A 16253-nucleotide genomic window follows, 5' to 3' on the forward strand; every position below is an offset into this window, starting at 1 on the left:
GTCCTTGTATTCCCAGGGACAGACAGAGGGGAATTCCAACTGCAGTTTCACGGACTCCAGCGTTCTGTGCTTTTCTGGTAATTTGTATTTCGTGAAGAAGTAGGACTTCCATTCCGTACCCGAAATGGATACATTCATGCGATTGTCCAACTTACCCATCAGATTTCATAGAATAACCCATTGCTCCCTTGTGTTTTTCGTACATAACAATTCAACCATTTGTTAGTTGGCAAGGTTGTAAGCAGCAAATCGCAAAAGCTTCAACTTATGCTTAAAGCAAGCAGTAATGAAGTTTTATTCCCTTCTCAAGTTTGCTGCACTCAGAGTGGAACCTCTTAGGATCCGCAGTTCGGTGTTCTTTTGGCTTTTTAAATTGGCCACCTCTATCCAATGTGGACGTGCCGATTCTAGAGACTTATTTGCACTGCCTTCTTTAACAAGGCACACCAAGTGCGAGAAAATCATCTTCAAATTTAAGTTGATGATTCTCTCCCTGTGCCGTGGCACTAGGTACTTGTCAAATGGGACAAAAAGATCTCGATTTACACGAAACACCATTTTGCGACAAATAGTGGGGTTCCATCTGACGGACAGGGTATGCCTATCACTTTCGACCAGAGCTATAGATTCCAAATGTTCATATGCTTCAAGCCTCAAATGTAGGTGGGTGGTCAACATCCGATGGTCACTCAATCCCACATTCAATATTAAGATGGGTTCAAGGAGTCCTGAACATTCGGCTAATGCAAACACATAGTCGATAAGGGATGACGAGGTGCCACGATGCCAAGAAGTTTTGAAGGTCTCAGGGGCAAATTGGATGGGATAGATGCCCCATGCTTCAAAGAAATCGGCCCATCACTCCCCTCTCACCAAGGATTGGAGTACATAAGGGGAGGACTGGTTGGCAGGTCGATAGATACCTTCCAGTTCCAGATATGAATTAAAGTCACCCCCAATTATGATTTCATGATTGGGGCTATAAAGCGCCACATCGCCCAGAATTCGATCAAGCTCTTCCAAGGTCGAGTCCAGTGAGGCATGACTCGGATTCTAATATATCGACATCAGAAATCGAGAGTGGATTTTGGTGTCGTCAAAGGTTAGCTCAACCAGAATATATGAATCCGATTTTTCCAAAATACGTGAAGCCATTTTAAGGGCATTACTAATAAGTATGGCAGTACCACCCGAAGGACGTCCCAAACAAGAACGTCGTGCAGGGGCACTTAAACAAATGTACCCATCTAACACGAGGGCGTCTAAAGCCATCGTTTCTTGTAGTATTAAAATCTCGACCCTATAAAATGGGTCTGCCTGGTGATGCCATTTCTTGAGATTAGTCACACCACAACAATTCCAGGATGCAATTGCAATCCCCTGGTGTTATGATTCCATTGGAGGAGGTTTCATTGATGCTGCCACTTTAATCAGTAGCTCGAGCCATGACAGACTGCTTAACGCTTGCGTAAGCGATGCAAGTTGTAAAGTTAGTTGGTTCGCATGGGACTCGAAGGGAGCCACTACTGGACCCTCTGTACTCACAGTGGGAACTGGGCTAACAAAGTCCAAAAAAGCCCAAGCACACTCCATATCCGTAAAGAGGCAAGGAGTGAGACCCAACAATTCGAAGTCATCGGTGAAGTACAGGATCAATTTCGTTATGATCTGTGATTGGACTCTGGCCAGTACCCTGTAGTTGTTGTGGGAGGCAAGCTTTACCCAATCTAGGTCCGTTGACGATAAGTTTCTTAGCGATGGAATCTGAAAGAAAGAGTTCATCAAAAAGGACCGATTGATCCTTGCAAGACCATTTATGGCCGGGTTGCGGATCCAGCCCAGTATAACCTTCATGTCCTTCGGGGTTTCAAAAAAAGACAGGGATACTGGCAGTGGCTCGCCATGGTGGATCTCTTGTGCTGGCTCTAGATTAGCTGGCATAGGTCAAGGCGAGACCGAGGATTCCTGCCCATCTTCACAGCAGGGGGCAATGGCAGCCTCCACTCGCCACTCCTGTGTTGCCCGTTCAGGTGCTAGCAGTACAGAGGGCTGATCCACAAGATTTGGAGTCACAGGCAGCAACTCAGAGACCAGACTTGGGTGGTTTACAAGCTTTGTTTCACACAGTGGCCGCGTTGCGACTTTCTTGCTTTCAATCTTAGGAAAGAAGCAATGACGTTGCGGTTGGGACTTGACCACAGGAGTTCGCGGGAGGTTGGAAACAGGCACCTGCACGTTACCACATTTCATGGTATTGATCTGAAGGTGTTTTTTACTTTCCTCGCTCAATTCGCGAAGATCTAGGGCCTGATCATCCTGGCTGTTCACGATGCACGGTTCATCAGTGGTGGCTTTGACAGGCTGCGTGCCCGAAGCCTTGGGCACTTTCTTCGCCAGTTTCTTCTGGGAAGCCTTTGCAATGTTTAAACATTTTTGGGCTCTCAGGAAGGATTTGCAAGACGGGAAGTACTTTCCTTCTTGTTCAACTTGTGTCTCCACTGTCTCACATGGTGCTGAGAGACCACCCGGTTCAGAAGTACTCTGGCTATGAATAATAGCTGTCAGAGCCGAGGGGCTGTCAGGTGTAGACTCAGCCCTATTGGCAGGCTCCGTGGCTCCGCATAAATATGCGTCATCTCCCAAAGGTTGAAACTTCGCAACCAGTTTAAACAGTGTGTTTTCCACCTGGAGTAGCCGATCGTGTTGGAGTTTCACTACCTCCAGCAGATCTTTGGCCTCACCATCGTGCTGTTGTGTCCCGGCCGTGTTTGCCCCTTGCAGCACTTGAGAGTAAGATCTTTGTGGCAGGACAGCGTTCCAATGTGCGTTTTCTGTCTGTGAACCTTGTGACTGTGCTGAGGACAAGGTAGGAGCAGGTGAAGGTGTCACAGCAACGTGGCCAGCATTTTTTCAAATTGAGCGAAGTAAAATGCTTTGGATTGTTCCTCCGCAAAAAAAAAAACCTTCCAATTTAGCCATCTTTTCTTTCATGAAGGCTAGGGAGCCTTGTATTTCCCTCAGGGAACAGTGGGTAAGCTCGTGACCCTTGTCCAAGAGGTTAAGTATTTGTTATATAACTGGGAAGTTGAAGGGATCAATTGGAGAAGTGCCAGCAAGTAAGTCTTCTGGAAATGAGGAGGACCGTGCCTCCTCTTTATATGCAATGGAAGCAGCCTCATCATTGCCCTGCTTCAGATCAAAAACACCGGGCAACAGATTCCCAGGTGTATCCTTGGCAACCACATAGCTGTAGTTGTGACAAAGTAACCCACCACTTCCCTCTCCCCTCGCTGGAATGCAGGGCTGGTCCCTATCGGATGTACTTGGTTTATTACAACGTAGTTCTTCAGGTAGGTGGAAGTGAACTTGTTCTCGAAAGGGAAAGGACCTCGAGGCAGGTGAGGAAGGACCTAGTGAGAGCCGTACTCGTTTTCCCAATTCAGTCATTATTGTCGGGGCTAACATGGAGGTGTCCGAGACGTGAGGGAAGCCTTCATAATCAAACCTCGACATGCAATTACTGTCGTGAACATCCGCAACATCACACGCTTCCACCTCGTCATTTTGATTGGCATCCTGCACAGAAAAGGTAGGAAGCAGCACAGCGGGAGGGGAACTTGTGCTCAGTGGCTCCAAGCACAAAACAGAGTCCTCCATTCTAGGGGCCTCCAGCACCTCTGCTTGATTAGGAGCTGCCTCCTCCATAGCAGGCAAGGATGGCATCAAAGTTGGCGCTTTATTGTGGGAAAATGATAAAGGGCGAGTACTACTCGACAATTTAGATCTGCGCGATTTCACTTGGGTTTTTGGAGTTACTTCAAGCTTGGAGTTGCTTCTCAAAACACGGCTCATAATCTGCACCCAGCACCCAGGCCCACTGACACAAATGCAACACGACTGTAATATACTTGTTATCAAACAACAACCGTTTTTGTACGGTTTAATTATAAAGGCAACCAAGGCACAGTTCTCAGTGGGAAGCAACGTAACAAGGGTGTGTGGCGAAGGATCACTGTGTGCCCAGTAAAGTCCAACTCTATACAACACTCTTCATTTAGCGGCACCCTTTCACCTTGGGGTTTAGTTTAGTTTATTATTTGTAATGCGCCAGAATACCCTAGGGTAACAAGGCGCAGCAGATACATGAATTTGCGAAACTTAGTTACAGACAATAAAATATAAGCATGGCATATACATGGCATATACACATTAATAAAGAAGAAAAGCAGGAATATGTACATATATACAGTTAGCAGATGTGTGTCCTGATATGTCAGGTGGCAGAAGGCAGAGGCAGAGCCTAGCCCACTATGTTTCAGACGGCGGCTGTCTTCAGCCAAGACATTATCTTGGAGCGGAAGTTTTGGTAGGGTAGGTCCATTCTGAGAGTGGGTGGTAGGGAGTTCCACAGTTTGGTTGCTTTTACTGGGAAACTATTACCACCTATGGTGGAACATTTGAAGTTAGGGACTGAGAGGCAGTTTCTGTATGCTGTCCTTGTCGGTCTCAAGGATGTCAGTCTGTGAAATCTGTCGGTCAGGTAGGTGGGGGCGCGTTATTGAGGGACTTGTAGGTTAGTGAAGCAGTTTTTAGGGAGATTTTATCTAGGATAGGGGTCCAGTTGTTCTGCTGGCTATGTGCTGTAATGTGGTCTCTTCTTGAGATGCCGAAGGCCGCTCTGAGAGCATTGTTCTGGAGTGTTTGTAGCTTGCTGGTAGTGGCCTTAGAGCACCCAAGATAAAGGGCGTTGCAGTAAGGTAAACGGGATAGTATGAGGGCTCTGGCAAGGGTCAAGCAGCTGGTGACGGATAGAAAAGGTTTGGCTGTATGGATCAGTTTACAAGTGTAAGCCGTGGAGGAGGCTAGTGAATTCACCTGTCTGTTAAAGGAGAGGTTGGAGTCCAAGTAGAAGCCCAGTGTTTTGACTTCATGTCCCACTCTGATGGTGTTGCCATCAATTATGAAGGATGAGTAAGCTGGGCTTAGTTTCTTTAGGCTGGCGGTGGTACCCAGGGTGATAAGTTCAGTTTTATCATCATTCAGGCATAGACCGTGTATGGCCATCCATGCCTGGATGATGATGTATACCCTATTCACCAAGGCCAAATGCTTTCCATAATCTCCAGAAAGCGGAATGAGGATCTGGGTATCATCTGCATAGTTAGTGTAGGTGATACCGAGATGATCCAGATCATCGAAAAGGGGCTTGGTAAATATATCATACAGTGTAGGGGAGACACAAGAGCCCTGAGGTACGCCACAAGTGATGGGTTACTAAGACACGGCACCAAAGCTTGCCCAGGAGCACCAAAATCCCAAGGATCAAAGGCATACAGCCCGCAGTCTCCTAAGCTGTTAATGGGATGCTCGAGAGGTCAAGCCAGCGCACGTTGTGGCATTACCCCCAACAACAAAGCCCTATTCGCCCACTGTGCTTTCTAAGTTTAGCTTACAAGCCCAGGGGAAAAAGACCTTAATACAAGGCGCCCCGCGCCGCGCACCGCCAACAGCAAACAGTACTTAGCAGGCACTTGGTGCGCGCCGCGGGTGCACCAGAATGAATCTACTTAACGGTGCTCGGGCGACGTCACTCGACAAAGGGGACGGGGCCTCCTCATGCAGGAAACGCCTTCAAACAAGAAAGAAAAAATGTTAGGCTCTTGGCGGCTATAGTTTAAGTGCCATTACAAATCCACAACCACAGTCACATAACTGCAGTGGCACACAACATGTGAGGCACACAATTTAAGAGGCACACAAATTCAATACTCCCGAGCCAGCCAGGCAACACAAGGTAACAATCACCTCGAGGTCAGGCGTGCTGGTGTTACCAGCAAAGACGTCCTGCAGCCGAAAAGTCCGTGCGGCAGCTCCAAAGGCAGTTGGGGCTGTAGGATGGCTGTAGAATGGCAGCAGCAGCAATTCCAAATGTTTGAAAAGTGGAGTGGCAGCAGTCAGCAGGCAGCAAACAGTACTTAGCAGGTACTTGGTGCGCGGCGCGGGTGCGCCAGAATTAATCTACTTAACGGTGCTCGGGCGACGTCACTCGTCAAAGGGGTCGGGGCCTCCTCATGCAGGAAACGCCTCGAGGTCAGGCATGCTGGTGTTACCAGCAAAGACGTCCTCCAGCCGAAAAGTCCATGCGGCAGCTCCAAAGGCAGTCGGGACTGTAGGATGGCTGTAGAATGGCAGCAGCGGCAATTCCATATGTTTGAAAAGTGGGGTGGCGGCAGTCAGCAGGCAGCAAACAGTACTTAGCAGGTACTTGGTGCGCCTGCCATTCTGGTCAAACAGGTAATTATCATGCTTTTGGTCACCTCACATGTCCTTTCAGAATTAATTCACTTATAGTTGCGAAAGTGGGAGGTAAGACTCCCAGCCAAACTAGTCTAACTAGTATTCCCAGGGCCTCTGCCAAGTTGATTGAAGTCTTGTGGGGGGAAGAACATAATACACATGGCTTTTCTAGCCCCACACCCCCAGTACATTCACTAACAATTCTAGGCAAGCAAGATTTGTCATTTAATGTTGGATTTTAAACTTCCTTTTTCCTCATTTTCCAACTAACAAATTCAGACGTGTGCAGCCGTAGTCGCTATTTAATGCTCCAATGCGGTTCTGTAGGCCATAGGACCTTCTTATTGATCCTTTTGAGTAGGTTTGCTTGTAATGTTGATTCATAAACAAGGAGGGATACTGCACAGGGTCCTTTGATATTGCAAATTAAAGAGAAAAACCAATGTGTTTCTTTTATTTAGCAGTGTTTTGCTCGCGGTGGTTCACCTCAAAGGAACACAAAGCCTTGTCAGTTGCAATGCGAGATTCTTGCCCTTATGTGAATGAACAGTCAGCCAAGGCTGTTTTTGAGATGTGTTACCTAACATTTTGGCATTTTCAGATGGAATAAAGCATGCAGGGCCGTTTTTCAAAGCAGCACATAACTTTGTGGAATTTCAGATGAAAGGCAAAAACAAACGAGGGCCGTCTTGAATGCATGTCATTTTCTCATGATTTAAATGAAAGGAGAGTAGATGCAGAGCCATTCTTTGGGTGACAGTGTTCAATGCTTGCCACACATGTGCCGGGAGACAACAGCACAGCCGTCTTAGTTGCATTGTTTTAAATGTGGTTTTGGTGAAAGGGAGTTTCTGCTTAGGGCCTTAAATATACCCCACAAGAAGGGGAAAGACCAAATGCAAAACAAGCTTGGTCCTACCCCAAAAGGGGAATCCAGTCCAAACTGCTTGGCCACATCTCTTCTGCACGAGACCACAAGCATCCCCAGACATGTTTCAGCCTTTTGGGCGTCATCAGTGAGGAGTAGCTGGAGTCTCTATGCCCAGCAGGCTCAGGGCCTATGTCAGGGCATGCCGTCCCACTCACGGTGACTAAAACAAAACCAAAAGATGATGGTTGGAAGGTTTTGAACAAATCATAACCATGCTAGATCACATCCCTTCTGCACGAGACCACAAGCATCCCTAGACACGTTTCAGCCCGATTGGGTGTCATCAGTGAGGAGTAGCTTGGGTCTCTAGGCCGAAACATGTCTGGGGTTGCTTGTGTTTCCGTGCACAGGGGACCTGGCCTATCAGTTAGGGATGGGCTGCTCCCTTTGGTGGCAATACCTGACTGATTTGCATGTGGCTGGACCCCTTTTGCAATGGCGCAGACAGGTTAAAAAACTGTGGAGTGGAAGATTGCCTAGAGCAGTGCCAGTGGTTCAGATTAATTCAAAACCTTCCACCCATCACTTTTTAGTTATAGGGACATTGCCTTGCTATTTCTTGAATCCAGGGCAATCTTTTCTGTTGTTTCTCTGACTGCTACTGAAGTCAGAATATCTCGAATGGAATCAATACCAATAGTTGACTGCTTTCCAAACATTCTGATTGGCTGCAAGGAGTATAATAATGACTTCCATCTTCAGGTACCCGTATTGCCCGTAGCTATGTATCTTTCTGTTCATCCATGCGTTTGTGGGTTCTAACACTGGAAATAACCTGCTTACAATGCAGACAGAGGACATAATATGTCCATGAGATAACTCTGGGACCTATGCACTCATTGTTGAGCCCTGTGCACAGCCTGCAGTCTCAGCTCTGCATCCTTCCAGGATTCCTAAAATGAGTGGCGCTGAGTTGGGTAATAATGGTGCCTATTGTTGCAGAGCTATGAAGTGGATATTCTATTTTATTTTTTTTAACTATTCATTCCCCGGTGTATACATCAAAGATGGGGTTCTTACCCATCTACCTATAGCATGACACCTCGAGAAGTCTATCATTCTACCTCGCCCATATGTTGCCCACACGTTGATGCCTAGGATTTGTGTTGTCCTGTGCTCCAGGAATCCCTCATGTGCACATGGTTGACATCACTGGAAGTAAAAACAAAGGGGTGATGGCTGGAAGGTTGTAAACCTTCCAGCCATCACCCCTTTGTTTTTGCTTTGTCACCCCGAGTGGGACGGTTATGCCCAGACGTGGGTCCCGTGCCTTCTGGGCCTAGAGACCCAAGCTACTCCTCACTGATGAGCCCCAACAAGGGTGAAACATGTTTGGGGATGCTTGTGGTCTCATGCAGAAGGGATGTGACCTAGCAGTTTGGGCTGGACTGCCCCTTTTGGGGTGGTGCCATGCCTGATTTGCATATGGTCTTTCCCCTTCTGTAATGGCTTGGCAGGCGAAGAACGATGGTCTGGAGGGTTGCCCCGAGCAATGCCAGTGGTTAAGATTCAGTCTAAACCTTCCAGCAATCACCCCTTTGTTTTTGCTGCGACATCACTGGAAGTGGCAGCACAGAAAGTGATATCAATCTTTTATACTTCAAGGCAACATGGGAAGTTACATTACAATAGGTTGCCAGGAAGGACCAAAGACACAAAATACTTTTGTGATATGCAGCATACAGTATCTGTGATGGTTGGATGTGGATCTACACTGTTATTAACCACAATTCAGATTTCTAATAGTGCAACCTATGAACATTATTCACTTTTAGAGATGTCCTATATTGACAGGTAAGGCACAGTGAGATAAGTTGAGGTGTCCAGGATCACACATTTTAGTTAAATACTGAAGACAGGGTTAGAACCTTCTTTGCGATTTTTGCACTTAGTCACATATCTCCTCCACTGCGGTTGAACACATTTGCATTAATGTTTGGCTTTCAAGTGCTACAAAATACTGTTTGATAGAATTGATTTTAAACGTACACATAATACATGCTAAATGAAACAGACAAATATGCAAATCCTTATACAATTACACAAACTAGGAGTATAATGGTAGTTGCATTTTTCCTGTCTGAATGGGGAAAGATAAGTGAGCCTTAGAAACCTCGTTTGAGCAGACAAGCAGATTGTTATCATGCAAATTTGAAGATCTGTAAAAAAATGTTTTGAGCATGAACCATGGAAATAAAGTAGGTGGTTTAAAGGGTGGGTATATTTTGTGATGACGCAGTTTCATTTGAGTTGCAAACTGGAGGTGATTGTGGCTTTCACATGCAAACGTCATCATCGCTCTCTTACTATCAAACTTATTTGGGGGACAAAATGAGGTTCTCCCTTTCTCCCCCTGCCCACGCTGAGCCCTCTGCGCCCTTGCACGGCGAGGCACTACAATGTCGCATTTCTTTGTTATCAGAAGGGCTTTCAAATGAAGCTCGGGTGCCTCCCAAGAGATGGTGGGCTGTAGGGGTTACAGGAAGGAAGAAATGCGGCTGGGAGCAGCCCCTCCACGCTTCTGCCTCCGGCCAGCAAAAGTAGTTCTGCATGGGGCAGGTGCTGCCTGCAAAACACCCACTGGCGTGGGGCCACGGTCCCCCGCACAGACTTCCTAGGGCTGAACCTGCACTGATGATGTTTAATGCAAGTCGTAGGTTTTCTTACACAGCACTATACACCAGTAGCCATAAGTCAAATTAATTTCACTTCAATATCAGTTTAATTAAGTACTTAAAAGCATAGCCAGAGACTACCCGACATGTGGAGTTAAAGCGATCTGCCTAGGATCACACATTTTGACCAATAGGGAAGCCAGGACTAGGACGCATCTCTACTGGTCCTACAATCAGTGCTTTAAATAGGCCGGTCATACCTGGCCACAGGGCTTTAAGTGGGGTAAGAAATCGAGGGGGGCCTCATTTGGGGGCGTGGCTTGTGGAAGGGGCGTGGCCTAAAAAGTACGCAAATCGTAGGGTATACACACAAATATATATAAATGTTATATATTTGTGTGCGTACCTTACTAAGGTTTGTGTACTATGCAAGCCATCTTTTCTAAACATAGAGATATGTAACATATTTCTACGTTTATAAAAGATGGCTTGCAAAGTACACAAACCATAGTAAGGTACGCACACAAATATATAACATTAAAATATATTTGTGTGCATACCCTACGGTTTGCCTAGTCTTCAGGCCATCTTTTTTTTTAAAGATTTCGGGTTTATAAAAGATGGCTTTGAAAGTACACAATTCAAGCCATCTTTTATAAAGCTTTGACTATGGACAAAATTGTCAGTCGACAAAGCTTTATAAAAGATGGCTTGAAATGTGTAGTTTCAAAGCCATCTTTTATAAACGTTGAGGAATCCCCAGGTTCGCCGAGGGTTAAAGACGCCTCGGCGACCTGGGGAAACAAAGGGACAGTAACTGCCTCTGGTGACCTCTCGCGCGAGGGGTCACCAAAGGCAGTTACTATGACTGACAGAAGTGGCAGCCAGTCACAGCGTCGCTGTGGCTGGCTGCCACTTCTGTCGGCTCGCCTGACTTCATGGCAGGCGCATCTCCCGTCGCGGCTGTGGCCGCAACAGGATAATGTATTCCGCCAATGTTGCGGTTGGACGGGGGCCCCGGCAGGGCCCCGGCTCAGTCCCACTTTTTGGAGACTGCCGGGGCCGGCCCCGGCAGGCCCCGGCCCCCTTTAAGCACTGCCTGACCCTCAGTACCTGCACTTCTTATTTTTGAGCATTTGAGTGCCTGCGCTTTGCAACACCTGAAAGAGAGTACTGGTACTCGACTATGTTGTGAGGTGAAAATGAAAGATTTTCGTTTAACTTTATCGCAACTTCTGCAGCCTTTGCTGGGGAAAGCAGCCCCCTCTCCCTCCTCCCCTCTCCACCACCCGCCGTGCCCATAATGTCTCCTTCAGGGACCACCCTGCAGCACAAAAGGAGAGACAAACATGCAGCTACTGTGCTGTCAGCACTGAGCACACTAGGCGTGGAAGTCTGCTTTGCTAAGTGGGCTTCACCTGTCACCATTGGTGTCCTTTGATGGAGCAGGAATTGATTTGGAAAGCTTTGGAAATTACTTTTTAAGATATGATACAAGTCATTAATAACGTGCCTATACTCAAGTGTTTCTAGGCGCGACAAGACAAAAAAGGGGAGACAAAGGGAGGACAGACAAACGATCTTCCTAGGCAGTGTGTCTAGGATGGCCAACTTTACAGAATGGTTTTGCAGGGCACTTTAGACGTGGTAACGCATCAGAAGCGGCTTGCAGTGCGCGCAGTTACATATGGTGTAATTTGTGTTCCTTGTTCCCCAACCACTTATTTGGTAACATTGGTGGTAGATGACATTTAAATATATACACAGCACAAAAAAACAGTGGGACCATTGTACATGCAGGAAACGCACCTGTTAGAGCTCTGTCCAGGTCCTGTGGGACAAAATATATGCAAACATCCAAATTTGCATACGCGTTGACAACATAAGTGTCTTCACAGAAAGAGCACTGCAAAAAGCATCACCAGTCTTTGCTACTTTGAGTCACCAAGTGAAGTGACATTACAATAATTTGCCATGAGTTAATTGAGTGAAATGCACCAATGGCACTATTATTATTTGTTTGTTTGTTTATTATTTGTAATGCGCCGGAATACCCTAGGGTAACAGGGCGCAGCAGATACAAGAATTTACGAAACTTAGTTACAGACAATAAAATATAAACATGGCATATACATGGCATATACACACTAATAAAGAAGGAAAGCAAGGAATATATACATATGTACAGTTAACAGATGTGTGTCCGGTATGTCCAAGTGGCAAAAGGGAGAGGCGGAGCCTGGCCCAGTGTGTTTTAGACAGCAGCTGTCTTCAGCCAAGACATCATCTTGGAACAGAGGTTTTGGTAGGGTAAGTCCATTCTGAGAGTGGGTGGTAAGTAGTTCCACAGTTTAGCTGCTTTTACTGGGAAACTATTACCTCCTATGGTGGAGCGTTTGAAGTTAGGGACGGAGAGGCAATCTCTGTATGCTGTCCTTGTCGATCTCAAGGATGTCAGTCTGTGAAATCTGTCGATCAGGTAGATGGGGGCCGCGTTATTGAGGGACTTATGGGTTAGTGAAGCAGTTTTTAGTGAGATTTTGTCTGGCTGTGTGCTGTGATGTGGTCTCTTCTTGAGATGCCCAGGGCCGCTCTGAGTGCATTGTTCTGGAGCGTTTGTAGCTTTTAGTAGTGGCTTTAGAGGACCCAAGATAAAGGGCGTTACAGTAGTCTAAGCGGGATAGTATGAGGGCTCTGGCCAGGGTCAGGCAGCTGGTGACGGATAGAAAAGGTTTGGCTGTACGGATCAATTTACACGTGTAGGCCGTGGAGGAGGCTAGTGAATTCACCTGTCTGTTAAAGGAGAAGTTGGAGTCCAGGTAGAAGCCTAATGTTTTGACTTCATGTCCCACTCTGATGGTGTTGCCATCAATTATGAAGGATGAGTAAGCTGGGCTTAGTTTCTTTAGGCTGTCAGTGGTACCCAAGGTGATGAGTTCAGTTTTATCATCATTCAGGCATAGACTGTGAGTGGCCATCCATGCCTGGATGATGATGTAAACCCTATTCACCACGGCCAAATCCTTTCCATAATCTCCAGAAAGCGGAAGGAGGATCTGGGTATCATCTGCATAGTTAGTGTAGTTAGTGCATTATATGGGTAGCAGCTCTATAGCTATTAAAACCATGAGTGGGGATTTATTTTTTATAACAGCTTATAACATGATGCTATAATAATATAAGCTATAAATCACTTCCAGGGACTCCAGATAAGACACTGTGAGATTAAATGATTTGCCCCAGATCACACACTTTAGTTAGGGAGTGAAAATGGGATGTGGGCAATTTAAGCAGTTGACCACATATCTTTCAAGGTTTACTTGATATACATGTTTATTAAGGCTCTGTTTACAGAAATGCCTTGGGAAAAACACATACCACATAGAAAAGAGCATCTCACAATAAACTAACCATACACTATATAACATGTCATAGCAATATGTTGAGCAAAATGAGTATGACTTTAGCTTTATTTTCCTCATCCTGCATGAAAGGTCACAGCACCAGGCACTAATGTGAGACAAAACATTCTCACTTGACTTTCAGAATCGTAGTCTTATTTCAAACACAGCATGCTGAACTGCCACTTCTAATCACTCCCAATTCACATTTCTTAAGGGACAGAAGTCCCTGCTAATATTCCCCCCTGACTCCCATCAGTGTCTAATTGCTGCCATTGTAATGCTCTGTTAACACAGAGCAGCGTGTTAAGATGTGTCACACCCTGGGAGAGCTGCTCTTCTGCCCTGAGCTTCAACTATCACACAGAAATGTGAGCTCAGGGTAGAAAAGGCTTTGATCAGGCAGGGGGTGAAGGCAAAGTCGGGACTGTTGGTGTCCTGCAGACGGTGCCTGCAAATCGCTGGACAAAACACATCAATGCGGGTAAGTCCCGCAAAATACGGGACGTTTGGCCACCCTACGGGTGCCATTCAGATCATGCAGGTGCAGGGGGAAGGGAGAGAAGTGCCAGGGGGAGGGAAAGGGAGAATGCAATAAGCAAAGCTCAAGTAAGTGCTGCTGGGGTGGCCGGTTCTAAGTAAGTGCAAGGAGGCAGGGGACTGTAGGGTTGCAGATACAGTCCCTAGTACATGGTAGGTCCGGAAGGCAGTGCATGGGAATACTGGTCGTGAAGGAGCCTGGTCCCCATAAGGTTCATAGTGAGGCCAGGAAACCAGTTAGTACAGCAGACAAGAAGATCAGCAGAAGAGAGACAGAGAGAAAGCAGAAGCGAAAAGGAAGGTCTTCAGTTGCTTCCTGAACCTGGGGTGGTCCAGCTCAAGTTTGAGAAAGGCAGGGAGGCTGTTCCAGAGGGAGGCACCAGCCGAGGAAAGAGACCCACCCCCCACTCTCAGCCTGGAGATCGGCTGACCCTCAGAGAGTTGAAGGTCGATGAGCAGAGGGCTCGAGAAGGAAAATGCTTAGGAAGAGAGAGTTGGATGTAGTGTGGTCCCCAGCCCCAGAAAGCCTTGCAGATAATGCAGAAGCTCTTGAACTATATCCTTGCAGCCGTCGGAAGCCAGTGGAGGGATTTCAGGGCTAGAGAGATACAATCCCTGGCCTTGAGGCCATGGATAAGTCTTGCAGTCCTGTTCTGGATTAGTTGCAAAGGGTGCAGAGTAGAGGAAGGCAGGTTGAGAAAGAGGCTGTTGCAGTAGTCCAGCCTAGAGAGACAGTGGAGACAGTGAGTAGTCCAGCCCAGGGGCCCTGGAGACAGTGAGCTTCTAGGGGGAAGTGAGAAAATCATGACTATCTCTGAGGAGATGCAGCGGGACTTCTTAGAGACATTCGTGATGTGAGGAGAGAAGGAGAAAGTGGAGTCAAAGATCACACCAAGGTTTTTTGCCTCGCAGGAATGTGCAGGTAGAGGGCCCAAGGAGGACGGCTCGAGTGACAGCAGGAGCAGGGGTCCGAATGAGAAGGATCTCAGTCTCGCTGGCGATCAGGTAGATATCGTTAAAGGCACACCATTCCTGAATCGTGGATAGGCAATCAGGATTGAGCGAGAGAGGAGAGGAGGCTGAGGGGAGCCTGAAAGAGAGCTGAGTGTCATCCGCATAACACTGAAAGTTAGGAGAGAAGGTATAGATGAGGTGGGCCAGAGGTGCCAAGTAAAAGTTGAAGAGCCAGGGTGAGAGGTTAGGGCCCTGGGGAACACCACAGGTGGAGAGAGAGGTTTCTTTGTGATTAGCAGTGCCTATTCTAATATGTAAATGTTTAAGTAATTGGAGTTGTGATGGAATGTTTTCGACTGAAAAGTCGCCCATCGCTCCAGTTACCTGCCGAATTTCTTATCAGGTAATGAAAGCGAGCAATAATAAAATACCCCTTCTAAAGCATATTTCACAACTATGATATCGGCTAGTTTGATACGCAAAAAAAGAAAGTCTCACTTAATGTGAATATTCAAACTTTCTTAACACAATGCCTGTGAAGGGATCTCAGAAACACTGTTTTACCATAGTGTGTGCTCCATGGCACACCATTTAATCTCACTGGGCATTGCCCGCAGTGTGTGCCTTAAAGCGACGTGTGTCCAAGGCGCCGAAAGTGCTTCATAGCTTGGTGAGTGCCTGCACTTCTTTTTTCCCATTTAGAGCACTGATAACACTCTCATAGAGTTGATATTATATTTATTTTAAGACCACGATGTCAACTTGGATGGTAACAGATTTACAGACGGTGGAGACATCTTAAGTGAAACCCTAGATCAGAACTCCTCTCCCTCTTCCCCAGTGACCCGCAATTCGCGGTCAGTGCGTTAGGCTCCCTTGGTACTCTGCCCCGGCCGGCGAGACTCACCTCTTCCCCCATGGTGGCTTCTCGTGCCCGCGGAGCGCCCGCTCATTCATTCACGGCCCAGGGCCGGTGTTCTCGGAGGTCTGGTGAGCGAGAGATGGATGCAGCCGGTTCTCATCACCTCGCAGGAAGTCAGCGAGTGGGTAGAGGTGTGGCTCGGGCAGCGGTGGGATGTGGTGAGGTAGTGTGCTGCAGTGACGGCAGTGCTAGAAATGGGGGTGGGGGGATTCGAGAGGCAACAGCACAGGTGCTCGGCGGAAGTTATCTTCCCCCGTCTCTCAAAAAACCAGCACAGACACATGCACCATCCAGGCCGTGACACTAGCACCCACCCCATCAGCCTGCGCATCAGTCGCGCTCTATAGCGCCAGTGTCAGTGCCTCCAGGCACTATTGTGAAATAATAACTGCAAGGGGCACAGCACTGCCCTGCCCCCCCAGTGGGACAGTCACACCCATCAGTTACAGACACCCAAGTAAACCAGCAGCGAGGAGCTAGTGCGGATGATCATCACACCAGTGGCAGTCCCCTCCCCCTTCCCTCATCTGGGACCAGATCACAGAAACGACTGTCATTTTCCTCGGTATTAGCACCAGGGCAACGTGTGCCCT

General features: G+C 47.2%; 1 protein-coding gene across 1 annotated transcript in view; it reads right to left on the reverse strand.

The window, feature by feature from the left end:
* LOC138532014 (C-X-C chemokine receptor type 3-like) overlaps positions 1–15911 on the reverse strand; it is a 55140-nt gene extending 39229 nt beyond the window's left edge. The window contains exon 1 of the mRNA XM_069641030.1: positions 15646–15911. Within this exon, the coding sequence (XP_069497131.1) occupies positions 15646–15657 (12 nt within the window). The 5' untranslated portion in view covers positions 15658–15911. The remainder of the gene's footprint in view (positions 1–15645) is intronic.
* Positions 15912–16253: the final 342 nt, after the last annotated feature.

Source organism: Ambystoma mexicanum, chromosome 1q (genome assembly GCF_040938575.1).
Source record: "Ambystoma mexicanum isolate Mex_15411 chromosome 1q, UKY_AmexF1_1, whole genome shotgun sequence".
Classification (NCBI taxonomy): domain Eukaryota; kingdom Metazoa; phylum Chordata; class Amphibia; order Caudata; family Ambystomatidae; genus Ambystoma; species Ambystoma mexicanum.